The 21,036-nt window shown below is 39.0% G+C and overlaps 1 protein-coding gene and 1 non-coding gene across 2 annotated transcripts; one reads left to right on the top strand and one right to left on the bottom strand.

Annotated features, from left to right (window-relative positions):
- Positions 1-223: 223 nt before the first annotated feature.
- TRNAA-AGC (transfer RNA alanine (anticodon AGC)) lies at positions 224-296 on the top strand. The gene has a single exon. It is a non-coding gene; the product is annotated as a tRNA-Ala (tRNA).
- Positions 297-4,814: 4,518 nt separating this feature from the next.
- Positions 4,815-16,442, bottom strand: MCM4 (minichromosome maintenance complex component 4). Its single transcript, XM_075213495.1, has 17 exons — positions 16,354-16,442; positions 15,033-15,106; positions 14,347-14,502; positions 13,604-13,767; positions 13,418-13,519; positions 11,948-12,043; positions 11,352-11,447; positions 11,085-11,223; positions 10,696-10,916; positions 9,650-9,770; positions 9,105-9,364; positions 8,284-8,649; positions 7,594-7,721; positions 7,259-7,466; positions 6,178-6,406; positions 5,888-6,021; positions 4,815-5,191 (listed from the first exon to the last, which is right to left on the bottom strand). The coding sequence occupies exons 2-17, from the start codon at positions 15,100-15,102 to the stop codon at positions 5,099-5,101; spliced, it is 2,583 nt and encodes an 860-aa protein (XP_075069596.1). The 5' UTR covers positions 15,103-15,106; positions 16,354-16,442; the 3' UTR covers positions 4,815-5,098.
- Positions 16,443-21,036: the final 4,594 nt, after the last annotated feature.

Below are 21,036 nucleotides of genomic sequence, written 5' to 3'. Positions count from 1 at the left end.
CTGACAGGTTCACTGCTGTGCTGCTCGGTGACTGCCTCTGTTACAGGCTTAATACCTGGTTACATGTGAGCAAGTTCAATCATCTACATACACACGGGGCAGAGGTCACATATTACATATACATATTACTATAGTGAGAGACATTTTCCTTATTTATAACAATAGATATAATGTATACAGTGTGCCCAATATTAGTGGAGTGTGAGCCCCGAGCTTCAGGAACGGGGAATTAGCTCAAATGGTAGAGCGCTCGCTTAGCATGCGAGAGGTAGCGGGATCGATGCCCGCATTCTCCAAGATATTTTTAGCCTCGACTTTTTTTGTTTATTTTAGAATAAATACAAATTTACATTCATTAAATAGTTATTCTATTTTTCATCTAGAATATGCACGGTAGACTTTTAACATATGCCTGTTTATTTTCTTTCTTCATTTATGGGCTCATTCTGATAACAGACAATAAATCAAGCTGCCTTTTTTTTTTTTTTTTTGAAACGAGAAGTGTCACAAGAAAAAACAAGTAACAGTCCATGTGCATTATTATCGCTTTCATTATAAGATTACATGTGCTTCCTCGTCATTTTATAAGGAAATGGAAGGATGGAGGACACCAGAACAATACTTGGGCGATAAGTAACACCTTTGCTTAATGGATGATTGAAAATCCTAGCAGTGAGCACTGAGCCCACCAATGTGATAAGTGCTTCCAGGTATTGCACCTTAGAAACTGCTCACTGAATGGTAATACATTTCACCGCATGCAATAGAATACTTTTTTGTATTGTAAAAAAAAAAAAAAAAAATGACCACGTTATTCAGTAAAGATATTCCCTCAAAGTATCAGTCAATAACAAAATCTGATATTACCACCAGTCGTGCAAAAATAGCTAGCTTGTCTGCAAGTGCAGAGCTCGGTCACTTTGCAGGAGGAGTGATTGTTAGCAAACTTTTGGCTGGAGCTTCTGTGATAGTGATGGGTAGTTCACGAATGATTAGTTCAAATGAACTAATCTTCAAAGTGAACTAAATCATTTAGTTCACAGCTCTGGCAAAGATTAGTTCACCAGGAACTAAAACAAGTGGGAGGAGTTAGAGATAAAGCAGAGCAGCTCCAGCAGCCTCATTCACTGTCTCAGTCACACTGGCTCTTTTGTTTCTATCTATTCAGCTCTCATTTAATACTCATGAGTCAGTACCTCTAAACTACCAAAGGTGGCGCTGCTGTGCTCAGACATTGTGTGAGACTCTGGAGCTGATCACTGAGCTATGAGTCATGAGTCATTCTCCTCACTCAGGAGTTTAATAGTTCATCTAGTTCATTTCACTCTTCGAATCTTTCAAATCATTTCACTCAGTAACTCATACGAATCTTCAAATCTTTCCACTCACCGAATCTTTTCAATCATTCAGATCATTTAGCTCATGAGTCACAGGATACATTTCCTTCCCTGTCCGCTCCAGACACACTGCACTGCTGAGTGCTGCATGTTATATACTGTAGTTCTGTTTACTGCACCATATATACAGGAGAGATGTATTAAACCTTCAAGAGAGATAAAGTGGAAACGTTGCCCATAGCAACCAATCATTTTCTGCCATTTTATAGACTCTGCTAGATAAATGACAGATGCTGATTAGTCATACACATTGGTTACATCTAGGAGTTACTGGAACGGGGTATTGGCGTAGGGGGTGGGGCTTTGAGAATTGCACAAATTTTAGCCCCGCCCCCCAGTGATATGCCTATTTGGGGTCTTTTTACAGCTGTAAGAATTCCCCCCTAAGGTTTGATACATCTCCCCTATATCCTGATTGCACTGATCTCAATTTTAAAAGCAAAAAAGTGACACTTTTTTTTATAATACTCTGAATTTGGGTCTTTTTCATTTGCATATTATAGAAATAAAACATAAAAATGAAAATGTAATTAACTTTGCAGAGCTCAACATGTCACTACTAGTTTTTGTATAAGTGATTGCCCTTTTTAAAATATTAAAAATGATCTGACATATTAAACTTATCTGATCATTTTAACAGGACTATAACTCATCTAATGAGATGTAGTATATATGCCTACAGTATGTGTAATAGACTAGATCTATGTCTCCAATCACTTCTCTCGGCAGTGTTCCAGAGCCAGTGATCTAACTGAACTAACTGAGCTAAATGAACTACTGAGTGAAATGAGTGAAAATAACTACTGAGTGAAATTAACTAATCTTTTGAACTAATATTTTGTGTGAACTAGATCAGAATGAACTAATTTTCCAAATGAACTAGATTTCCCATCACTATTCTGTGATCAAGAAAGCTCAACTTGCTAATGTTTCACAAGCAGCGTTGTCAGAAGCGGAATACTGAGGCGTGGCCCTGGTGGGGGGAGGAGGGAACCGGGCCCCCTACCTTCTACATCTGCCATACAGCGGGCCACATTATCTCAATGAGACCCAATGATCGTGGTGTCTAAGGTGATGTCAGCATGGACCTCTGACATCATCAGGAAAGGAAAACTGGACATTCTCCAGGATTGTAATAATTCAAAACACTCTAGCAACTGCAGATCAACTGAGTGCGTGACCAGCAGTTTCATGGCTAAAGGTCAGATGAGCGCTCCACAGAACTGGATATCAGCCAGGTTGCAGTGCAGACTGCTCATCACATCTGGCAATGTGGTGCTAAGAGGACAGCCAACTACCTTTTAGGAGAGGATTGTGATATAGTTAGATGAACCATAGAGAAAACTGTAGATAGGTTTGCGCTTATATGAATGAGTTTGGTTATGCAATTTGTATTGCTAAGATTCTGATACATTATCAACACAAAGCTTAGATTGAGCAGCCAGGAAACAGATCAATCGGTTCCTGCCCACTCCCTGAACTTTTGGTTGTCACAGACATTATCACTCATTTTTCTACTTACATCACCAACAATGTATAGTGTGGTGCAATGACAAATTACTGCAGTCACAGAGGATGCAACAGTGACAGGGCTTCAAGGGACCCATGCCACCTATAACCCCCGGATTTTTACAGGCTTAGTAAAAAAGGAAGATTGCATAAGCACCGGTGTTTGGCCGTTCTTGCCAAAATGCTGAGAAACTGCTGGTGCTCTACATCAGTTGCAATATCTCCGTCTGCTCTGTTCTTGAAGTAGCTTGGCCTGGCTTCGTGTAACTGTGGGGAACACAGTGCTCATATCCCAGGCAGAAAGGAGCAGTGTTAACACGAGCAGAAGATAGAAAATTGATTGTGATCTAATAAAATTCTTAGAAAAATACCAATGCCTTTATGGCAACACATGCAGAGGATAATTGTCAGGCCAAGCTGCCAATATCATGGTGTGTAGCCAGCATTAGGGCGCAATACTAGTTGCTTGGGTCTTACAGGTTAGAGGTTGACCTTTGCAGTTCAGTAACAAAATGTTCAATGTAAATCGAACCTAGCACTAACATACCTTATTAGCTATGGCATATAATAAAATCATTAGCCTTATGTCCAGAATTAGTTCAGTTATTGAATAAGCACCAAAACTCCTTGTACCACAGTAATGGAACTCCCGCACCACACAGGCAAGAAATCTGTCCACCACCCCCCCAATATGCACAAATGAGCAAGTCGGAAGCTAAATCACATTAAGTGAGCTAGATACGAGGAAATAGAACAAAACAAAGCTTCCAGATTAAGGCACTTTATTAATATGAACATAAAGAAATACATTTGCGCTGTCACATGATAGCTTTGCAATAAACCTTGATCTGTTGAAAGGGTTTGCTCCGTTTTCCCCCATTTCAAGCGCCATCTGTGAGATTTTGCAAACTATTGTCAATCATTGCTTACTCTCACATTGTACATTTCCCTACAAGTCCAATTTGTGTCAACTTCAAATAATGAATAACGTGTGTGTGTGTGTGTGTGTGTTAGGACTGGTTTATAAAACCTACAACCTAAATCCACTGCTTATTGCCCCCTCTATATCCATAACAGCATCAGTCCATTATTCACCAATAAGAACATGTTGAACAATAGAAATTTAGATTTAACCCACTTCACATACTTGGGCAGTGATGGGGCGCATGCAGCCCCCTGGAGTCTTTCCCTGTGCCCCCCAGCTCCTTCCTGCTTTATCAGATTTGTTATTGACTTGTCTAGAATGCCTGCTGATGTTTCTACAAGTAGGTGTCTTTCCATGATTCAGCCCCTGAATCGTACCAGGTTACTGGTCTAGGACAGTCACATTATCCAGCCCTTCAAACCTCAATCGTCTTTGCCTGACAAGCTCCGGTTCTTCCTAACTGGTCCTGCAATTTGATTACTGAACTAGATTGTCTGTATAGCTCCTCGTGCCTCAGAGTACTGAAGCATCCAAAGTGCCATTCACATTAATTGAGGTGGAAACCTACAAAATCTCTATAAAAGCACAATAGGTGAACCAATATAGGCAGGTACTTCAGACAGAGTGCAGTATATTAATTATACCCTCCTGTTCTACTCTGGTGTGCAAATTACCTTGAAAATAGAGTTATGCAGAATATTTTTCCCCATAACAGAATTTGGTTGAGTAACAAAAATACAGGGAAACCTGTTGCATCCCTTTGCATTAGAAAAAAAAAAAATCTACACATAAAACCAGAGTGGCTTCGGGTCATTTCTAAATGTGATGAAGAACTCCTTGTACAGGAAACATTTTACTAACCGGTAACTCAGCGTAAAACTGACAATTACCAAAACATTACAACTAAAATATGAAACCAGTTGAAAATGTGTATTTATTGCATGTAACAAGTTTAGACATTTCATTTTTTTCCCAGGAAAAAAAAAAAAAAAAAGAAGTGTAGCATTGAAAAAAATTACATTTATTCCATAATTACAGACATCAGCACTTTGCTTAGTAGCCTAAAACAGTTACATATATCAAACTATGGCAAAGCACTTAAAAGTTACTATTTACTTTATGAATGGACATTCATAAAATCCATGTGAAAGGAATATATACCATCTGAACCCATTTACACCATCACTCCTCATAGCGTCCACCATGTATGGATTCTTCTGCATCATGTGGTGGTAAGCAGTAACACTACTACTGAAGATAAGCCAGTTTACAGTAGCCGAACAGTCTTCCCAGTCACTGTTAAGTAATCTTCATCTGCTAGTGCATGCAAGGCTTCTTCAAACATGTCTTTTGTAATTGCCTGAAACACAAAATAAAGGATTACTGACCTACCAATTCCCAAAATCACATTGAGGACACTTTAAAACAGTAAAATTGATTAGTTTACTAGAACTAAAATGGAACCACTCAAATCATCAGTGCCAGGAATTTTCAAACTATCACAACAGCAAACAAATACGAAACTAGCACAGTGTCCTTTTGATAATTTATTCAGAATGTGCAAAATGAATTTAACATCAGACAGGAGTCACAGAAATAGAATCCTGCTTACCATGAAGTCAGTGGAACATAATTTGTATATGAAAGTGGCAACCTGCCTCTTTCATAGATATATGCCATTCCAAGGCTTCTTATTACATACTGTGGACTCCTATCTGATTTATGGTAAATTCATTTTGCAAGTTCTGAAAGTCATCTCCTGGATAAAGAGGGACTCTGTGCTAGTATGATCCTTTTATTGTAATAAAAATTGTTTAAAAGGATATACTCTAGAGCGGTTGCTTTCAAGTTTATATTTCATAAATGGTTAAGAACCCTCTGTTCATTAATGAGGTTGTCTGAATACACCCCACAGGTGGGAGCGCAGTCTTGAATGAAGATAGAATACAGATACCTGTAGTATTTAAACAAAAAAGGAACTACAACTTTACTGTGGTACTTAATACTAGAGCTTTACAAGAGGACCAGAAATAGATCAGATGAATCTGCAACTTACTGCATCAGATTGTCCACGAAGATCCTCAAACAGCTGCTGGTATTTCAAAGCTGGTGTTTTACCCTTAGATTGGATAAGTTTCTTCAAAGCTTGAGCCAATTCCTCCTTGCGTTTACGAGCTGTGGCACTCATTCCTTTAATGTAAAAATAAAAAATAAAAATGAAACACGTTATTGCAGAGTAAGTAATGCAAAAGAAAATACAAAAAAAAATAAAAATTACATTAAAATTCAGGGATGCATTGACCCCAAACAAGGACAGGCAGTAACAACTTCCTAAATTGTATTTACCTGTTGTCAGAATGGAGATATCTACAATTCCAGTTCTGGGATCTGTGGCAGATTGTTTTAATGCCTCACGGTGAAGACGTTTGGCTTCTTCAACATCAATGGTTTCAACTTTATTGGAGAAACGCACTTTAGCATAAGCTTCAGACAGTCGGATCAGAGATTCCAATTGCCTTGGATAAGCAGACACCATTCCACGACCGCTGCCAATTTTTCTCATGTCTACATAAGCCTAAAATTTTAAACAAATGTTGTATTTAAATTTTATATTAAAATGTTCAATAGTTACAGCTACTGCGAGGTAATCAAAATAAAAGAATTGTCAAAATGTAGCTCTAGTTTTCTATTGTGGCATAGTAAAAATGCTAACCAACCCATAGCAGCATGTTCACTGTTCAGACTACTTTTCAGTGGGGAAAAAAAAGACTGAGCAGCTTAGTTCAGTTATTTTGCTTTGCAGCTGCTTAATTCTAACATGTAACTCAGTTTCTGGTTTTTACTTTCTCTGCAACTAGAGATCTTTCACGTTGAGATTGGACTTCGACCGTAAAAAAACCCCCACAGACAGAAACGCTTCTACAACTATGATGCTTATCTGTTTCCGGACCCTAGAACAGCATCATACTTTGTACACATATTTAGTATCCCCGTCAGGAAAGTTATTCACAATAAATTAATGCTATAGCAAAACATGCAAGTGGGTCATTTCATAAAAGGGGTAACAACTCCTTAAGTAGCTAAACTAAATACACCCACTGATAATTGAGGGCAGTAGTCACGTTGTCAAAGTGAGCTATTATCATTTATATAGCGCCAGATTCTGCAGCGCTGTACAGAGAACTGATTCACATCAGTCCCTGCCCCATTGGAGCTTACAGTCTAAATTCCATAACATACACAGACTATGGTCAATTTTGCTAGCAGCCAATTAACCTACCAGTATGTTTTTGGGGTACGGGAAGAAACTGAAGCACCCAGAGGAAACCCACGCAAACACAGGGAGAACATACAAACTTCACACAGATAAGGTCATGGTCGGGAATTGAACTCACGACGCCAGCGCTGTGAGGCAGAAGCTATGTACCTCAATGAGAGCTTGACTGGCTTCCTCACTAAGCCGTGGATGGACATAGGTACGAGCATAGGCAATATAATCTTTTAATACTGCCATGTCCAGTTGCTCTTCAGTCATCTGCTCCTCGCTCTGATAGTACAAGGCCACAAGATGGTGAGCCAAGCGTCTGTCGTAGGTCTCATCTTGAGGATCCAACATCAAGAATATAAGGTCAAATCTTTAAGAAAAGTAAACAAAAAAAATTTAAAATCAACTTTTCCCCTTAATAACTTTTATACGAGTAAATGTAGTTTTAGGATGCATCTCCCTACACAGAGCAGTAAGTTAATGTAAAAGTGGTATACCTTGACAAAAGTGTGTGTGGAAGTTGGATGTTCTCAATAGTGGTTTTCTTAGGATTCCACTGAGATTCCACAGGGTTTGCAGCAGCCAAGACAGAGGTGCGTGCATTAAGCTGACAGATAATCCCAGCCTACACAAGAAAAGGAACGGGGTAAAGTCAAAAAGCGTAATGGGTAAGAAACAACCACAGTGAAATACTATAAGAAAAAACAAAACTGCTGCCCTATGTTTGTGTGTTGGAGAACTTAGACTGTTCCAATAGGACAAGACCCGATGTGAAGGATTAATCGTTTTCTGTAAGCAATGGATATAATCCATTTTAGGAGGTATGCATCGTAACAGGATGTATCATAATAGAGCAGTTATTAGTTACAACATATGAAGTTACATTTTCTAATTTTATAGATTAGATATAATTTTTTTATTTTTATAAATTGTGCAACGTAGGCTACATAAGCTTGAGATAAAGCCAAATAAACCAATAGCTGGAACAGCTACAATAAAATAAAAACCACTCTGAGAAATATTTATCAACACAAATCGCTATTAACTATGCACTTGTAAATGTTAGGTTTTAAAAAATAAATTACACTGTCCTTTTTAAATACCCCTGGCCTAGCATAATGTACAGTGTTTTTGGTATTTTAAAATTTGTTCCAGAAGAATGTCAGCATTCAACGTTCCATACAAACCTTGGCAATGGAGAGGGTCTGCTGTTCCATGACTTCATGCAACACAGATCTTGTGCTCTCATTCATTTTGTCAAATTCATCAATGCAGCAAATGCCATTGTCACTGAGCACCAGAGCTCCTGTTTGCAGGACCAGCTGCCTGGTTTCTGGGTCCTTCATCACATAGGCTGTTAAACCTACAGCACTGGATCCCTTTCCAGAAGTGTATTGACCTCTGGGTACCAGGTTGTACACATACTGTAGAAGCTGAGATTTACTGGTGCCAGGATCACCGCACAGAAGGATATTTACTTCAGCACGGAATTTGCCTCTTCCAGTATGACTGAAATCTTTGCGTGTGCCACCAAACAACTGCAGAAGGATACCCTGCAGAGTTAAGAGTATAACATTTAGTAATCATAAAGTTTCCCTTAAAAGTGTATTCAAAAACTAACTAAAAGTGACCAGCAACAGCATCTTTATGTCAAACTTTTTTGACAATGATATCTATTCACAAAATACAGCATATAGATCGTAATAAACCAACATTGGCAACTCATCCAAAATACTGAGGCTTGAAGTTTATAACTTACGGTAATCTTAATATGGTGACAGTAATAAATATGGAGCACAGACCTTGCCAACAGTAACTTTGAACACTTTTATAAACACATTAAAAAGCCTCCATATTAAACATTGCCTACACTGAATTTCAAAATTACTTAAAGTATTTTACTAGGAATAAATACTGAGAGACCTCTCTTTTTTAAGTATGTCCTGAATACATCATATAACAATGTATAAGAACCAAAAGAAACCCATCATCTAGCTTCAAAAAACACCTTTTTAATGTCTTCATGTTCATATATACTTGGTGCTAGAGCAGCAGCGAGCCTCTCGTAGATGTCAGGTTTGGCAGCCAGTTCCTTTAAAACCTGTACCCGTTCCTCAGTGAACATCTTCTGCTCACTATCCTCATCAATACCGTGTAGGCGCTTGGAGTCTGTCTTCCGGTAATGAATGACATCAATGTGAGTCTTATAAACAGACTTAACATTTCTAACTCTGGGGTTCACACGAATAGGGACTGCTCTGTAGATTCCTAAGAGGAGAAAGAATATTGGAGAGGTTTCAGATTTAATAAGCGTCACATGCAGCATGTTAATGCTTCACTAGTTTTACACAGCTAAGAACTTAAGTTTTATGGCTTGGTTTGCTACACCCAAATACCATGGATGGGTCATTACTCCAAATCCAGACACTGCTGCCTGTCAAGTCTGTCCAGGCACAAATCGGCCACCAAACAGCAAGCGGAGGGACTCCTACCAAACAGCCAGTAGGATGGGGCAATAGTAGCTAAACAGAGATAAGTCGTCAATTTGTGTACCTGTCACGTTCACCCTGTCTCCAGGTTGCACCTTGTCCACCAAGTCATTGTGACCATATAAAATAATTGTATGAGGTGTCTGCCCAGCTGGCATGTCTTCAGGAGACTCTTGCAGTTTGATCTAAAAAAAAACAAAATAGGTTCAAAAATATATAGATAGGATGCACAACTGATAGTACAGTGTTAGCCAAATCCAGTATGCTCCTGCAGCAGGAAGATCTGTCCACAAGATGGCGCCAGATGCTCAGAATACTTCTAAATCAAGAAAACTCAGAAAAGGTTATTCAGTAGTATTGCTCCAATTGGCCTGGCTGCTATTGGTTACAGCCCAGGTATTCATTGTATAAATAATCTGCACTGAACAGAAGGTCTGCATTATAATTATCCACAAAACATAAGGACAGAAAGAATCTCTGCCCACCACGTATCCTGAAAAATCTCCTTCATGGCGTGTGAGCTGCAATTATCCCCTTTATGGTTCAGATACACGAATACAGTGGCAGTTACAGCCTGTACCCTACTTGGCCCTTGAAGGGCAGTGTCACATTACCAGATGCATGGCCCTGAACGCCAAGACAATGATCTATAGAATAGCTGGCAGAGAGCACATAAAGGCTGGGGTGTGTGATGACCATATGCCAAAAAGAAAACAGGAAGGGCCTTACAACTGATAAGATGGTATTAAACAATCCACTGCCCCAGAGAACCCTCGGGAGATTCACAAAACACACAACCCTTTGCTATCAAGTGAAGGAGAGCTATACGAATAGGGTGCATGTGGAGCAGAAGAGGTGCCACCACTGAGGCAATGACAGCACAAAGGAAAGCACATGATATTGGAAGTTAAGGCCACTCTTGCTATGACACTATGCATGGGACAGACGAAGCTGCAAACTTATTGAAGGCCCGTGGGGTAGCTTTTACTGTACATCTGCAGCTTTGTATAATGGTAGGGAATAAACCTCATTAATTACCAAAACAGCCATATGTAAACTTGTATGAAAGTAAACAAAATTCTGATAATCATTGAAAATTAGATAACTTACCATTTGTTTATCTGAAAACATCGAGCGGTTGTGTACCAGAGCCATGCTGTGTGTGGTGTTGCAATGTTTGCAGACAGACGGCTCGGCAATCCGGCCACGGTCAATCTCCACCCTGGTGGTAAAGGCACACACCTGACACTTAAAGAAAGCTTCTTGCATCTCAGGGATAATCTGGGAAGTTCTGATGACCATCCCTCCAATTGTGATCAACTGGTCAATATCTGAGGAAACAATTTAAAATACAGTCGCTTAACACATTTATAAAACACAATGTTATTGGCCAATGCTTACACTGCAAGAGTACCCCCACCCATTAATATTTATAGTTGTATTTTAAGCAAACAAATGATGGTAAGAATATTTCTAATATTTATAAAAGTAAATTTTACCTTCGGGATTTAAACTCCTCATATTTCTGGTTTTTAATGCATTATAAGGTCTGACTTGGATCTGATGCTCCAATATAGAATCAGGGTAGCGATCAAAGAAAAGCTGATTAACAGCCATATCAAAAGTTGGAATGACTTCCTAGAAACACAGAAAGAGACAATGTATTTATCATTCTGAGACATCCACAACAGGTAGGCTTGAGAAAATGTCAAATCTAAACACAGATATTCAAGGATTATATCTGTATAATTAGCATGCATGGTTACCTGTGGATAGCAAACCAGCTGTCGGTACAGATCTTGGTCAAATGTCCTCAGATGGTCACAGTCGATATTCAAGAACGGTTCCCCAACCATATTGATCTATAGAAAATAAACATAAAAGTGAATTGTGTTGCACACTCATACATGGTCTGAAACCCATGTGGGCTCAGCATAGGGCAGCAGAGAAATCTCCAAACATGCAGGAAACCAGCACATGCTATAGCAAGAGAAAAAAAAAATTTGACAATGTTGCTCTCAAGCAAGATATAATTCACATTACTTTTATGTAATATCGTTTACATTTTTATTCTTTCCTTGCCAGAGGTTTTCTCATTAAGCAGCATCTAAATGTGTATTCACAGTAGTTGGTTGTTTCAGAACTTCCAGTATTGATCACTAGCCGGAGTATGAACGCTGTGCTGAACAATCATGTCCATCTCTAATGGAAAGCTTTATGCTACCTATATATACTTCTCTATATCTACACACCCATTAGATCCAAACCACGTTTCTAGACAATTGAAATTATACACCTGGGCTAGATATTCTAACTTTTTAAAAAGATACATTCCAAACATATATGAAAGTTATAACTGTACCTCTTCAAGTCTTTGCATGTAAATTGGCTCATTCAGATCCAAACCGACATTATCCGCCTCTTTGGCTAATGGATCAATGAACCGCTGGATAAAACGCTAGGTAAAAAAAGTAAATTATAAAAGTGATAAACCAAGATGTTATAGGATTATTAAAAAAACAAAAACAAAAAAAACCCCCAAAACTACCAGTTACAGATTTATTTATAAAATAGTGATTTACAATGGCATAACATTACAAAGATTTAGATTATATTCATTTTAGAACATGATGACTGCCAAAGGGTGCAGTTCTAGAGGTAGAATAGTTGCAAGGCTAATCATACATGAAAAATTGTGAGTGATGCACAATTACACACAGCGCACAGTAATACATTTCCTTGGTATAAAGAGCAATGCTTTAGAAAGCGCAGGCACCATATCAAATAGGGTCCATTATGTTATTTTGCAGGTAATTGAGCAGAGGTCCGTTGGCCACTATATGGGTTATGGTTCTAGATAAATGATGGGATAGAAAAAGTTTATTAAAAATGAAAGCATTATATATCACCTCACTAAGCACAGTAAGAGCTTGCTTAAGGTTTTGCATTAAATGCCATCAGAGGGACAAAACTATGCAGGATATACTACAAACATATACACCACGTGCTTTGAACTTAAAATAAAATCCTGGTATGAGGAAAAATGCATTAAGCAACAAAATAAGTACAATGTTAAACTAAACATTGCCCAATATTGCTTCTGGCAATGGTTTGGTGCATAGATTTCACCAGATCAAAAATATAATTAAGTAGATAACCAGGGCTTCACTATAGAGTGCGAGTCAGTCAATCAAAACATTACCTAGCTCCATGTATACTATCAACTGTGTAGCTCAGTAACCACCATCATTTTCTAGATGTTTATATGTGCACTATAAATTCTTGATTAATAGTACTGAGCTTGGGGCATCTACAATGATTTAATACTTGAAAAAAGCAGCAATGTATTTTACTTTGTACCATTTCAAGTGAGGATTGTAACAAAATGTAACTTCTCATGAAGTCCAATAAATATTAGATACCTCCTGCACTGGCAAAAAGCATTGAAGAGTAGCTCTGTTTACTGTGACAGAAAGCCGACAACATATTTATTTTTTTAATTAAAAACCTGATACAATAAATAAGAAACATAAAAGTGTAACTCTTACAGGCCTGCAGAAGAGTTAGATGCTTATGTTGAAACAATTCTTTTCTCCACTTTAACCTGAGCAATGTTATTTTTTTGCATAGCCCATGACACCCAAGAAATTACTTTTGGTAAGTTTCTCTCATAAAAGATGAAATTTTTCCCTTAAAATGCACCACTCAGCATCATTGGGCTTTTCCTCATTTAATGAGGACCTTGTAACTTGTATTTCAACCCGGGCATACTAAACACCCCTTAAAGATACAGATTATTCCATCTCACTTCTTGATTACTGTACTCTCTTACCTGGAATTTCTCTCTGCATGTAATAACATTGACATCAGTGCCCCATATCACCAGCTTCTGTTCCAATGACTGATCACTTGTAACCAGTTCCTCAGCAGCAGGCTGAAAATAAATCAGAAATGTTTTAAATAATGTCAAAATGGTCACTGGAAAGTGGTCAAAACAATGTATGTAAAAAATACCCACCTGGTCTGACTGTAAATCCACTTGCTTAAGTTTTCGAGCAGATCCCAGATCAGGCCTCTGCCGGGCAGGAGTCCCTCGGATGCCACTCCTAGGTGTGCCCTCCACTCTAGAGCTCGGAGTGCCATATGTCAGGGGAGAGCTCAGGTCAAGTTCACTCTGAATAGCTGCAGGGAACAAAGTAATGTAAGAATATGAAGACATCATCTGTCCATTACCCCACTAGCTTAAGGAGTTATGAATACAGCTACAGCACACTCACCTGTATCCTAGACACCCCACACAATATTTAGCCATAACCCATCTGGTTTCAGTTTAAGAACAATATATAACAGTATCATTCCAATATCAACAATACACATTTTCACAATGGGCAACACATTGTGAAAAAGTCTCCAACATATGCATGGCTACATTGTCCCATTATCCCCATCTAATGAGACACTGCACTTGCACTCTGCGGGACACTAACTGGGCTATAAAGATACACAATATAGTCCACATTTTTTGATAAATGAGGGACAGACTGGTTAAGGTAATATCAAATTGTGTTTAATCATAAAAAACTGCATGTGTACTTTGTGCGTCATATCACACATACAATAAAATCCATTAAATCCTACAATGCACCACAGTATTGTTAATGACAATTGTGGTATTTGTGTTTTAATAGTCCTCCCCACATTCCAAATAAAACTTAGTGACATGCTTATGATTCAATCTAACAAATAAACAAAAACACATACCAGAGTGTCGAGATGGTGCTGGACTAGAAAACAGTCCACTGGGGCTCTGGATATCACCAGTCGGTGAAGTTGGCATAGGCAGCAGTTCCCCAATTGATGCAGAGTCTTCCGTTCGACGTCTTTGTGATGGAGGCGAGTGAACCTCCTCACTGCGGGCTTCAAGACAGAATAGGCAGAAAAGGTAAGATATGCAAGTGTATTTAACAACCACACAATTCACAATATTGTTCTTCAGTCCATTGAGCTTTGAAAGATACAACTGAACCTAAAGCATAATGGTTCTCTAGTAAGTAGAGCTGTACACTTGAAAATCCCAGGTAATTATGTAGTGGTCTTATAATTTCTCAACAACATATCTCAACATATACTGTACTAGACAGGAAGTACACTGAAAGGGTCACCTAATAGGAAAGGATCTATGACAGCCCAATTAGGTGCAAACCTTTACCAGTGCATGCAAGACACCAAGATCATGCCTCTAAAAATAAATCACAAAAATGCTAACGTTGTGGGTTCCAATTGATGCATTCCAAAGTTATCTTGTGATCGGATTTTTAGAGGGGGCTATATCAGGATTGAAATCTCCTCTAAGGTTACCTAAATTTAAAGAGGAAAACAAAACACACACTCCTAATATTTTGGTTTTAGGACACAGATGTTCTATTTGTACCAGACAGTTTACTTACGAGTTGGGGGATTGCTACTGCGCCCACGTTTGTTCCTCCTACGGCTTGGTGTTGATGCTGGAGAAGACATGATGCTGCAAAATATAAAATGGAGACGTTAGTGACCAACAGAAATGAAAACAAATTGCACACTGCCAAGAGAGCATTTGTTAAACTACGTTTTAACACTGACCTCAAATATATGTTCTAAAGACTTTATAATTGTAAACTAAGGTTTAAAGTCAAGAAACACAACAGTTCCGATCTTTATCCCTTACATTGTGAGCCATTCATTCTGCATGGTAACTTGTTTTACTTGGGATATCAAGTGCTGTGATCGACAATAGAGTAAATTTAATAAAATGGAGATTTGTGGAGTGGGACAGAAACTTCAGCATGCAGATAACCAGCACTTAAACTGACATGCCTCATCAAAAACATATGTAAAGCAGACTCGGGACTGTATGCAATAAATTTAAAACCCATTATGAGAAGGGGCAAGGCGCCCCCTACTGAAATAGTGGCCAAATGATAGCTGCAGACTCGGTCACCTCCCCACACTCGGGAAAGCAAAATGAGCTTTATATGTCCTGAGCACACCAAAGGTGGGAATGACAGGAACAAAGGGTTTATGGTGATTGTGTACGCCTATGATTCTTTAAACAAGCACCTTCATGAGGACAATGCTTCCCATCCATTGCCATGATGTGTTAAAGACTGTCTTGCTTTGTTTTTATCCAACAAAGTTTTGGAGCCAGAGGTAAAAAAAAAAGCATTAGTAAGAGTAGGAAAAGACATTGACCACACTAGAAGTGTCAATGGAGAAAGCAAGGGCTGCTCCAACTTCATATTTTACTAATAACATGCAAGAGAGCAGGTCTTGTAAAATATTCCCCTTTTACCTCAAATCAGTATAGTTCAACAGCTGGGGCTATACAATATGGTACTTCTATGAGTATGTTAGATGACCTTTATTGTCATCTTAATGACGAAGGAAAGAAACTAGACTAAAACGAAACAGATAAAACTCACTTACACATATAACTGCAAAACATGAAGGACGATTTCCATAAAAAGTTAAATGTAAGCATTTGAGCGAGAATGGCGGAAGCCCCTTTTAATTTATTTAATAAATAAGTCCCGCACTGCACATCCTTTATATGCTCAGCTTTATATAGAGAACACACCAATCAGGGCACCACTATATTCATACACATTATGTAACCGGTATATGTAAGGAAACCGATCCGCTTGTATAACCCCCAGAAAGCAAACTCCCCTGGAGTATCTTGTTCCAGTAACCCCGCATGTCACCATACTATACTCATGGTCTCACACTGACCTGTGATTCCGATACCTCTTGTACTGACACCGCTCCGGCTACAGCTCCCAAACCCGCCAGAAAAATTCGCGCCAATCGGAGGATCACGTGGTACATTTCGCGGGGTTTTTTGTTATACAGAGACCAGAAGGAATGTACAATTCCAGATGGGGGTATTGTTAAAAAATCGAATGCTTTTTCAGTAATTAAATAGGAATACAACATACACAGTACAGACTTCTAATAGCTATGTTAAAATCGTTGTTTTTAACTACAGCTCGCTGGTTATCTTTTATTTAAATATATATTAAACTGGATATCCCCCTCCGAGAGATGAGATATGGTACAGTCGTAACTATTTCCGGTTTGTACTCAATGAGCCAGGTCCTCCTGTAGCAGAAGTTGGGTCCGTACAACACAATAACCAGGGAACTGGCCGCATAGTGATACGCAGTGGCCGGGGAACTTTACAATTAGACACCATTGGCAGCCAGTGAAGTCTGTATATATAGAGCTGACAACTAGAGTATTGCTCTTCACATCCTGTTCACTGCAGTGCAGTCTGTCTCTTCAGTGTGAGGAGGTTAAACCTGTCACTACATTATAACATTTTTAATAAGTAGCTGTAGTTTTGCAAATTTAAATTCCATTGGGCCACCAATTTGATAGTGGAAAACAACAAATGGTGGTTAGTTACATGCAAACCACGAGTCTTTTACCTGACCCAACACTGTTTTGGGCATGAAATCAGGTGGCAAAGTGGGCACATTGGTTTTTGACCATTTTGAATAAGTAGCTGCATTTTGCAAGTGTTGTTTTTTTTTAATTAAAAATTGAAACAAAATTAAACCCCATATCACTTTGTTCAAAATAAAATATACTATATACAACATCAAGGAGTAAAATGGACCAATAGGAATGAAACTTCACATTATCATAACACCCAATTCTACAATCCCTCCATAAAAACTACTCACTTCACAAATGAGAAAAATGATATACATCAAAGAAACATGACATCCTCTCTGCATAACACAATTCTCTGCATTACAACAACCCTGTCAACAATCTATAATACCACCCACACACCCTTTACAGTTAGGAAATGAAAGCAAATTTTATATGTACAGTTATGGCCAAAAGTTTTGAGAATGACAAGTATTGGTTGATTGGTTTTCACAAAGTTTGCTGCTTCAGTATTTTTATCATATGTTGCTATGGTACACTGAAGTAAAATTATAAGCGATTCATAAGTGTCAAATGCTTTTATTGACAATTACATTAAGTTTATGCAAAGAGTCAATATTTGCAATGTTACTCCTTCTTTTTGAAGACCTCTGCAATTCATCCTGGCATGCTGTCAATGAACTTCTGGGCTACATACTGACTGATGGCCGCCCATTCTTGCCTGATCAATGCCTGGAGTTTGTCAGAATTTGTGGGGTTTTCTGTCCACCCACCTCTTGAGGATTGACCACAAGTTCTCAATGGGATTAAGGTCTGGGGAGTTTCCTGGCCATGGACCCAAACTTTCGATGTTTTGATTCCTGAGCCACTTAGTTATCACTTTTTCCTTATGGCAAGGTGCTTCATCATACTGGGAAAACCATTATTCGTCACCAAACTGTTCTTGGATGGTTGGGAGAAATTGCTCTTGGAGGATGTTTTGGTATCATTCTTTATTCATGGCTGTGTTCTTAGGCAAAATTGTGAGTGAGCCCACTCCCTTGGCCCGAGAAGCAACCCCACATATGAATTGTCTCAGGATGCTTTACTGTTGGCATGAAACAGGACTAATGGTAGCGCTCACCTTTCCTTCTCCGGACAAGCTTTTTTCCAGATGCCCCAAACAATCTGAAATGGGATTCATCAGATAAAATGACTTTACCCCAGTCCTCAGCAGTATAATCCCTGTAGCTTTTGCAGAATATCAATCTGTCCCTGATGTTTTTCCTGGAGAGAAGGGGCTTCTTTGCTGGCCTTTTTGACACCAGGTCATCCTCCAAAAGTCTACGCTTCACTGTGTGTGCAGATACACTCACACCTGCCTGCTGCCATTCCTGAGCAAGCTCTGCACTGGTGGTGCCCTGATCCCACAGCTGAATCAACTTTAGGATACGGTCCTGGCTCTTGCTTCTTGGGTGCCCTAATGGTTGATTTACATGCAATCTTACTAGCAGCAATATTCTTGTCTGTGATGCCCTTTTTGTGCAAAGCAATGCTGACTGCACGTGTTTCCTTGCAGATAACCATGGTTAACAGAGGAAGAACAATGATTTCAAGCACCACCCTCATTTGAAAGCTTCCAGTCTGTTATTCTAACTCAATCAGCATGACAGTGATCTCTAGCCTTGTCCTCATCAATACGCTCACCTGTGTTAATGAGATAATCACTGACCTGATGTCAGCTGGTCCTTTTGTGGCAGTGCTGAAATGCAGTGAAAATGTTGTTTTTGGGATAAAGTTCATTGTAATGCAGAATACTATCCACAACCTCACTACAGAGAAGGATTTTTCACCTAATGGGCACTAAACACTGTGCACTCCAACTCCGTGTGTAAAATCTAACAACTGCACTAACTAAAAAAATGAGTGCTTTCCAATACCCCCCTCCTAATATTTGGAACAAAAAAACAAAACACCACACTCTTATACAACTGTTAGAGGTATTGTACTACAATTTTCTGCACATTTCAGTCCAACTAAATGTATGTGTAACTTGCTCGTCCTTTTTAGTTTTTTTCTGTGTATTGGCTGTATTTATACATTGTAATTTGCTATGGCCTGTTTCGATCCTTACTTTGTTTGTGGAAAATATGTGTTGGTGTTTTATAAATAAAGTTCTTAAAAAAAAAAAAAACTCCAAATAGAGACTCCGAGATGAACAGCACTGGATTTCCCATTCCCAGACCATGTTCATATTTTGGTTTGTATGCCACATTACTCTTGATAAAGTTCAACTTGTTCATCCATAACAGCTGAAAGATCAATGAACTGACCTCATCTCGGGAGTCTCTTTTTGGTGCACTGTTTCTCAACGCATGTTTGGATGAGGGTCCTGTAAAAAATCTTTGAGTAAAGCATGGATACTTCCTGGCCTATCTGGTTCAGGGTTTGAAGGTGACAAGGAAATGGCAGATTAAAGTGGGTGAAGCAAAAAACTCCTCTAGGAGGGTGTTGGAGGGGAGGATTTTGCATACTCACTTTGATGTGCCCCTGTTACTAAAGGATTGCCTAGGTGTGCTTGAAAGGTCTGTCTTTGGTGAATTCCAAGCAGATTCTTCCAAAGTTTAGAGATCTAACTTTGCTCACGTTTCACTGGAGGCTCTACATTAAGAGGAACCTGAAGCACAGAAGTGTCGATGATCGTGGTTGTCCACGGTAAGAATGTTATGGGTAGGTGGAGACAATGGGTGACTTCTTGCTTCAGCGTCCTTTTACTATAGAGGTATACAAGGGAGTGTCCCACACCTTAGGTCTTCCCTCTCTTTCGGGGCTTAGTTACTCTGACTGGGTGTATGGAGTGCTCAAAAGGTGTGGGGAGTTTGAGTTAAGCACTCATTTTTTTAGTGCAGTTGTTAGATTTCACACGTGGGATGCACTGTGTTTAGTGTCCATCAGGGGCAAAACCCTTCTCTGTAGTGAGGTGGTGGATAGTATTCTGCATGGGGTTTAGAAAATAAGGGAAATGGAGAGGAGCCGTACGGATTTTGTGAGCTGGGGTAGACTCTGGCGGGGGCTGAGACCTCCCTAAGTGGTAGCTAACATTTGGCAGTCTTTCGATTCTTGGCTATCTATCCTGCTCTTTCACTATTAGATTTTGTGGAAATTCCTTTTTTTATGGTAAGGTTTACATACATTTAAAGTTTGCTTTAATTTCCTGACAGTAAAGGGCGTGTGGGTGTTATTATAGATTGGTGGTGGGGTTGTGGTAGTGCAGAGTATTGTGCTAGGGGTTGTCATGTTTCTTTAGTGTATATAGCTATTTTATTTGTGAAGTGATGTATTTTTTTTTGTGGTAGGATTGTAGAATTCGGTGTGTGAAGTTTTGTTCCTATTGGTCCTTTTTACCCTTTGATGTTGTATATAGTCTATTTTATTTTGGACAAAGTGATATTGGATTTATTTTTGTTGCAATTTTTAATAAAAACAACCCTTTCAAAACTACTGCTATTTACTCAAAATAATGAAAATACTATCTGTGCCCACTTTGTCACTTGATTTCATGCCCAAAACAGTGTTGGGCCAGGCAAAAGACTAGTGGTTTGCATGTAACTAACTACCATTTGTTGTTTTCCACTATCAAATTGGTGGCCCATCGACATTGGGTCAGGCAAAAGACAAGTGTTTTATATGTAACTGAGCACCCTGTGTTGATTCCCACTATTGGTGGCCCAACGGCATTTAACCCTTGCAAAACTACAGCTACTTATTCAAAATAATCAAAATGCTATCTGTGCTCACTTTGCCACATGATTTCATGCCCAAAACAGTGGTTTGCATGTAACTAACCACCATTTGTTGTTTTCCACTATCAAATTGGTGACCCATCAACATTTAACCCTTGCAAACCTACAGCTACTTATTCAAAATAATGAAAATGTTATAGGTGCCCTCTTTGCAGGGTCGGGCTGGCACATTCCAGCCTGGGGGGCGCACAGGCGGCCGCATCACATGACATGCATCGCGTGTCATGTGATGCGG

The sequence above is a fragment of the Mixophyes fleayi genome, chromosome 5 (assembly GCF_038048845.1).
Source record: "Mixophyes fleayi isolate aMixFle1 chromosome 5, aMixFle1.hap1, whole genome shotgun sequence".
NCBI lineage: Eukaryota > Metazoa > Chordata > Amphibia > Anura > Limnodynastidae > Mixophyes > Mixophyes fleayi.
This window is presented reverse-complemented; position numbering and strand designations above follow the sequence as displayed.

Bases quoted from the DNA above. Each gene is read 5' to 3' on its own strand.
- MCM4 (XM_075213495.1), bottom strand. From the start codon at position 15,102: ATGTCTTCTCCAGCATCAACACCAAGCCGTAGGAGGAACAAACGTGGG. The intron at 13,768-14,346 runs GTATGTGTTTTT...TGTTCCCTGCAG, and splicing joins AGCACCATCTCGACACTCTG to CTATTCAGAGTGAACTTGAC. The intron at 11,448-11,947 runs GTACAGTTATAA...TATTTTCTATAG, and splicing joins ACATGCAAAGACTTGAAGAG to ATCAATATGGTTGGGGAACC.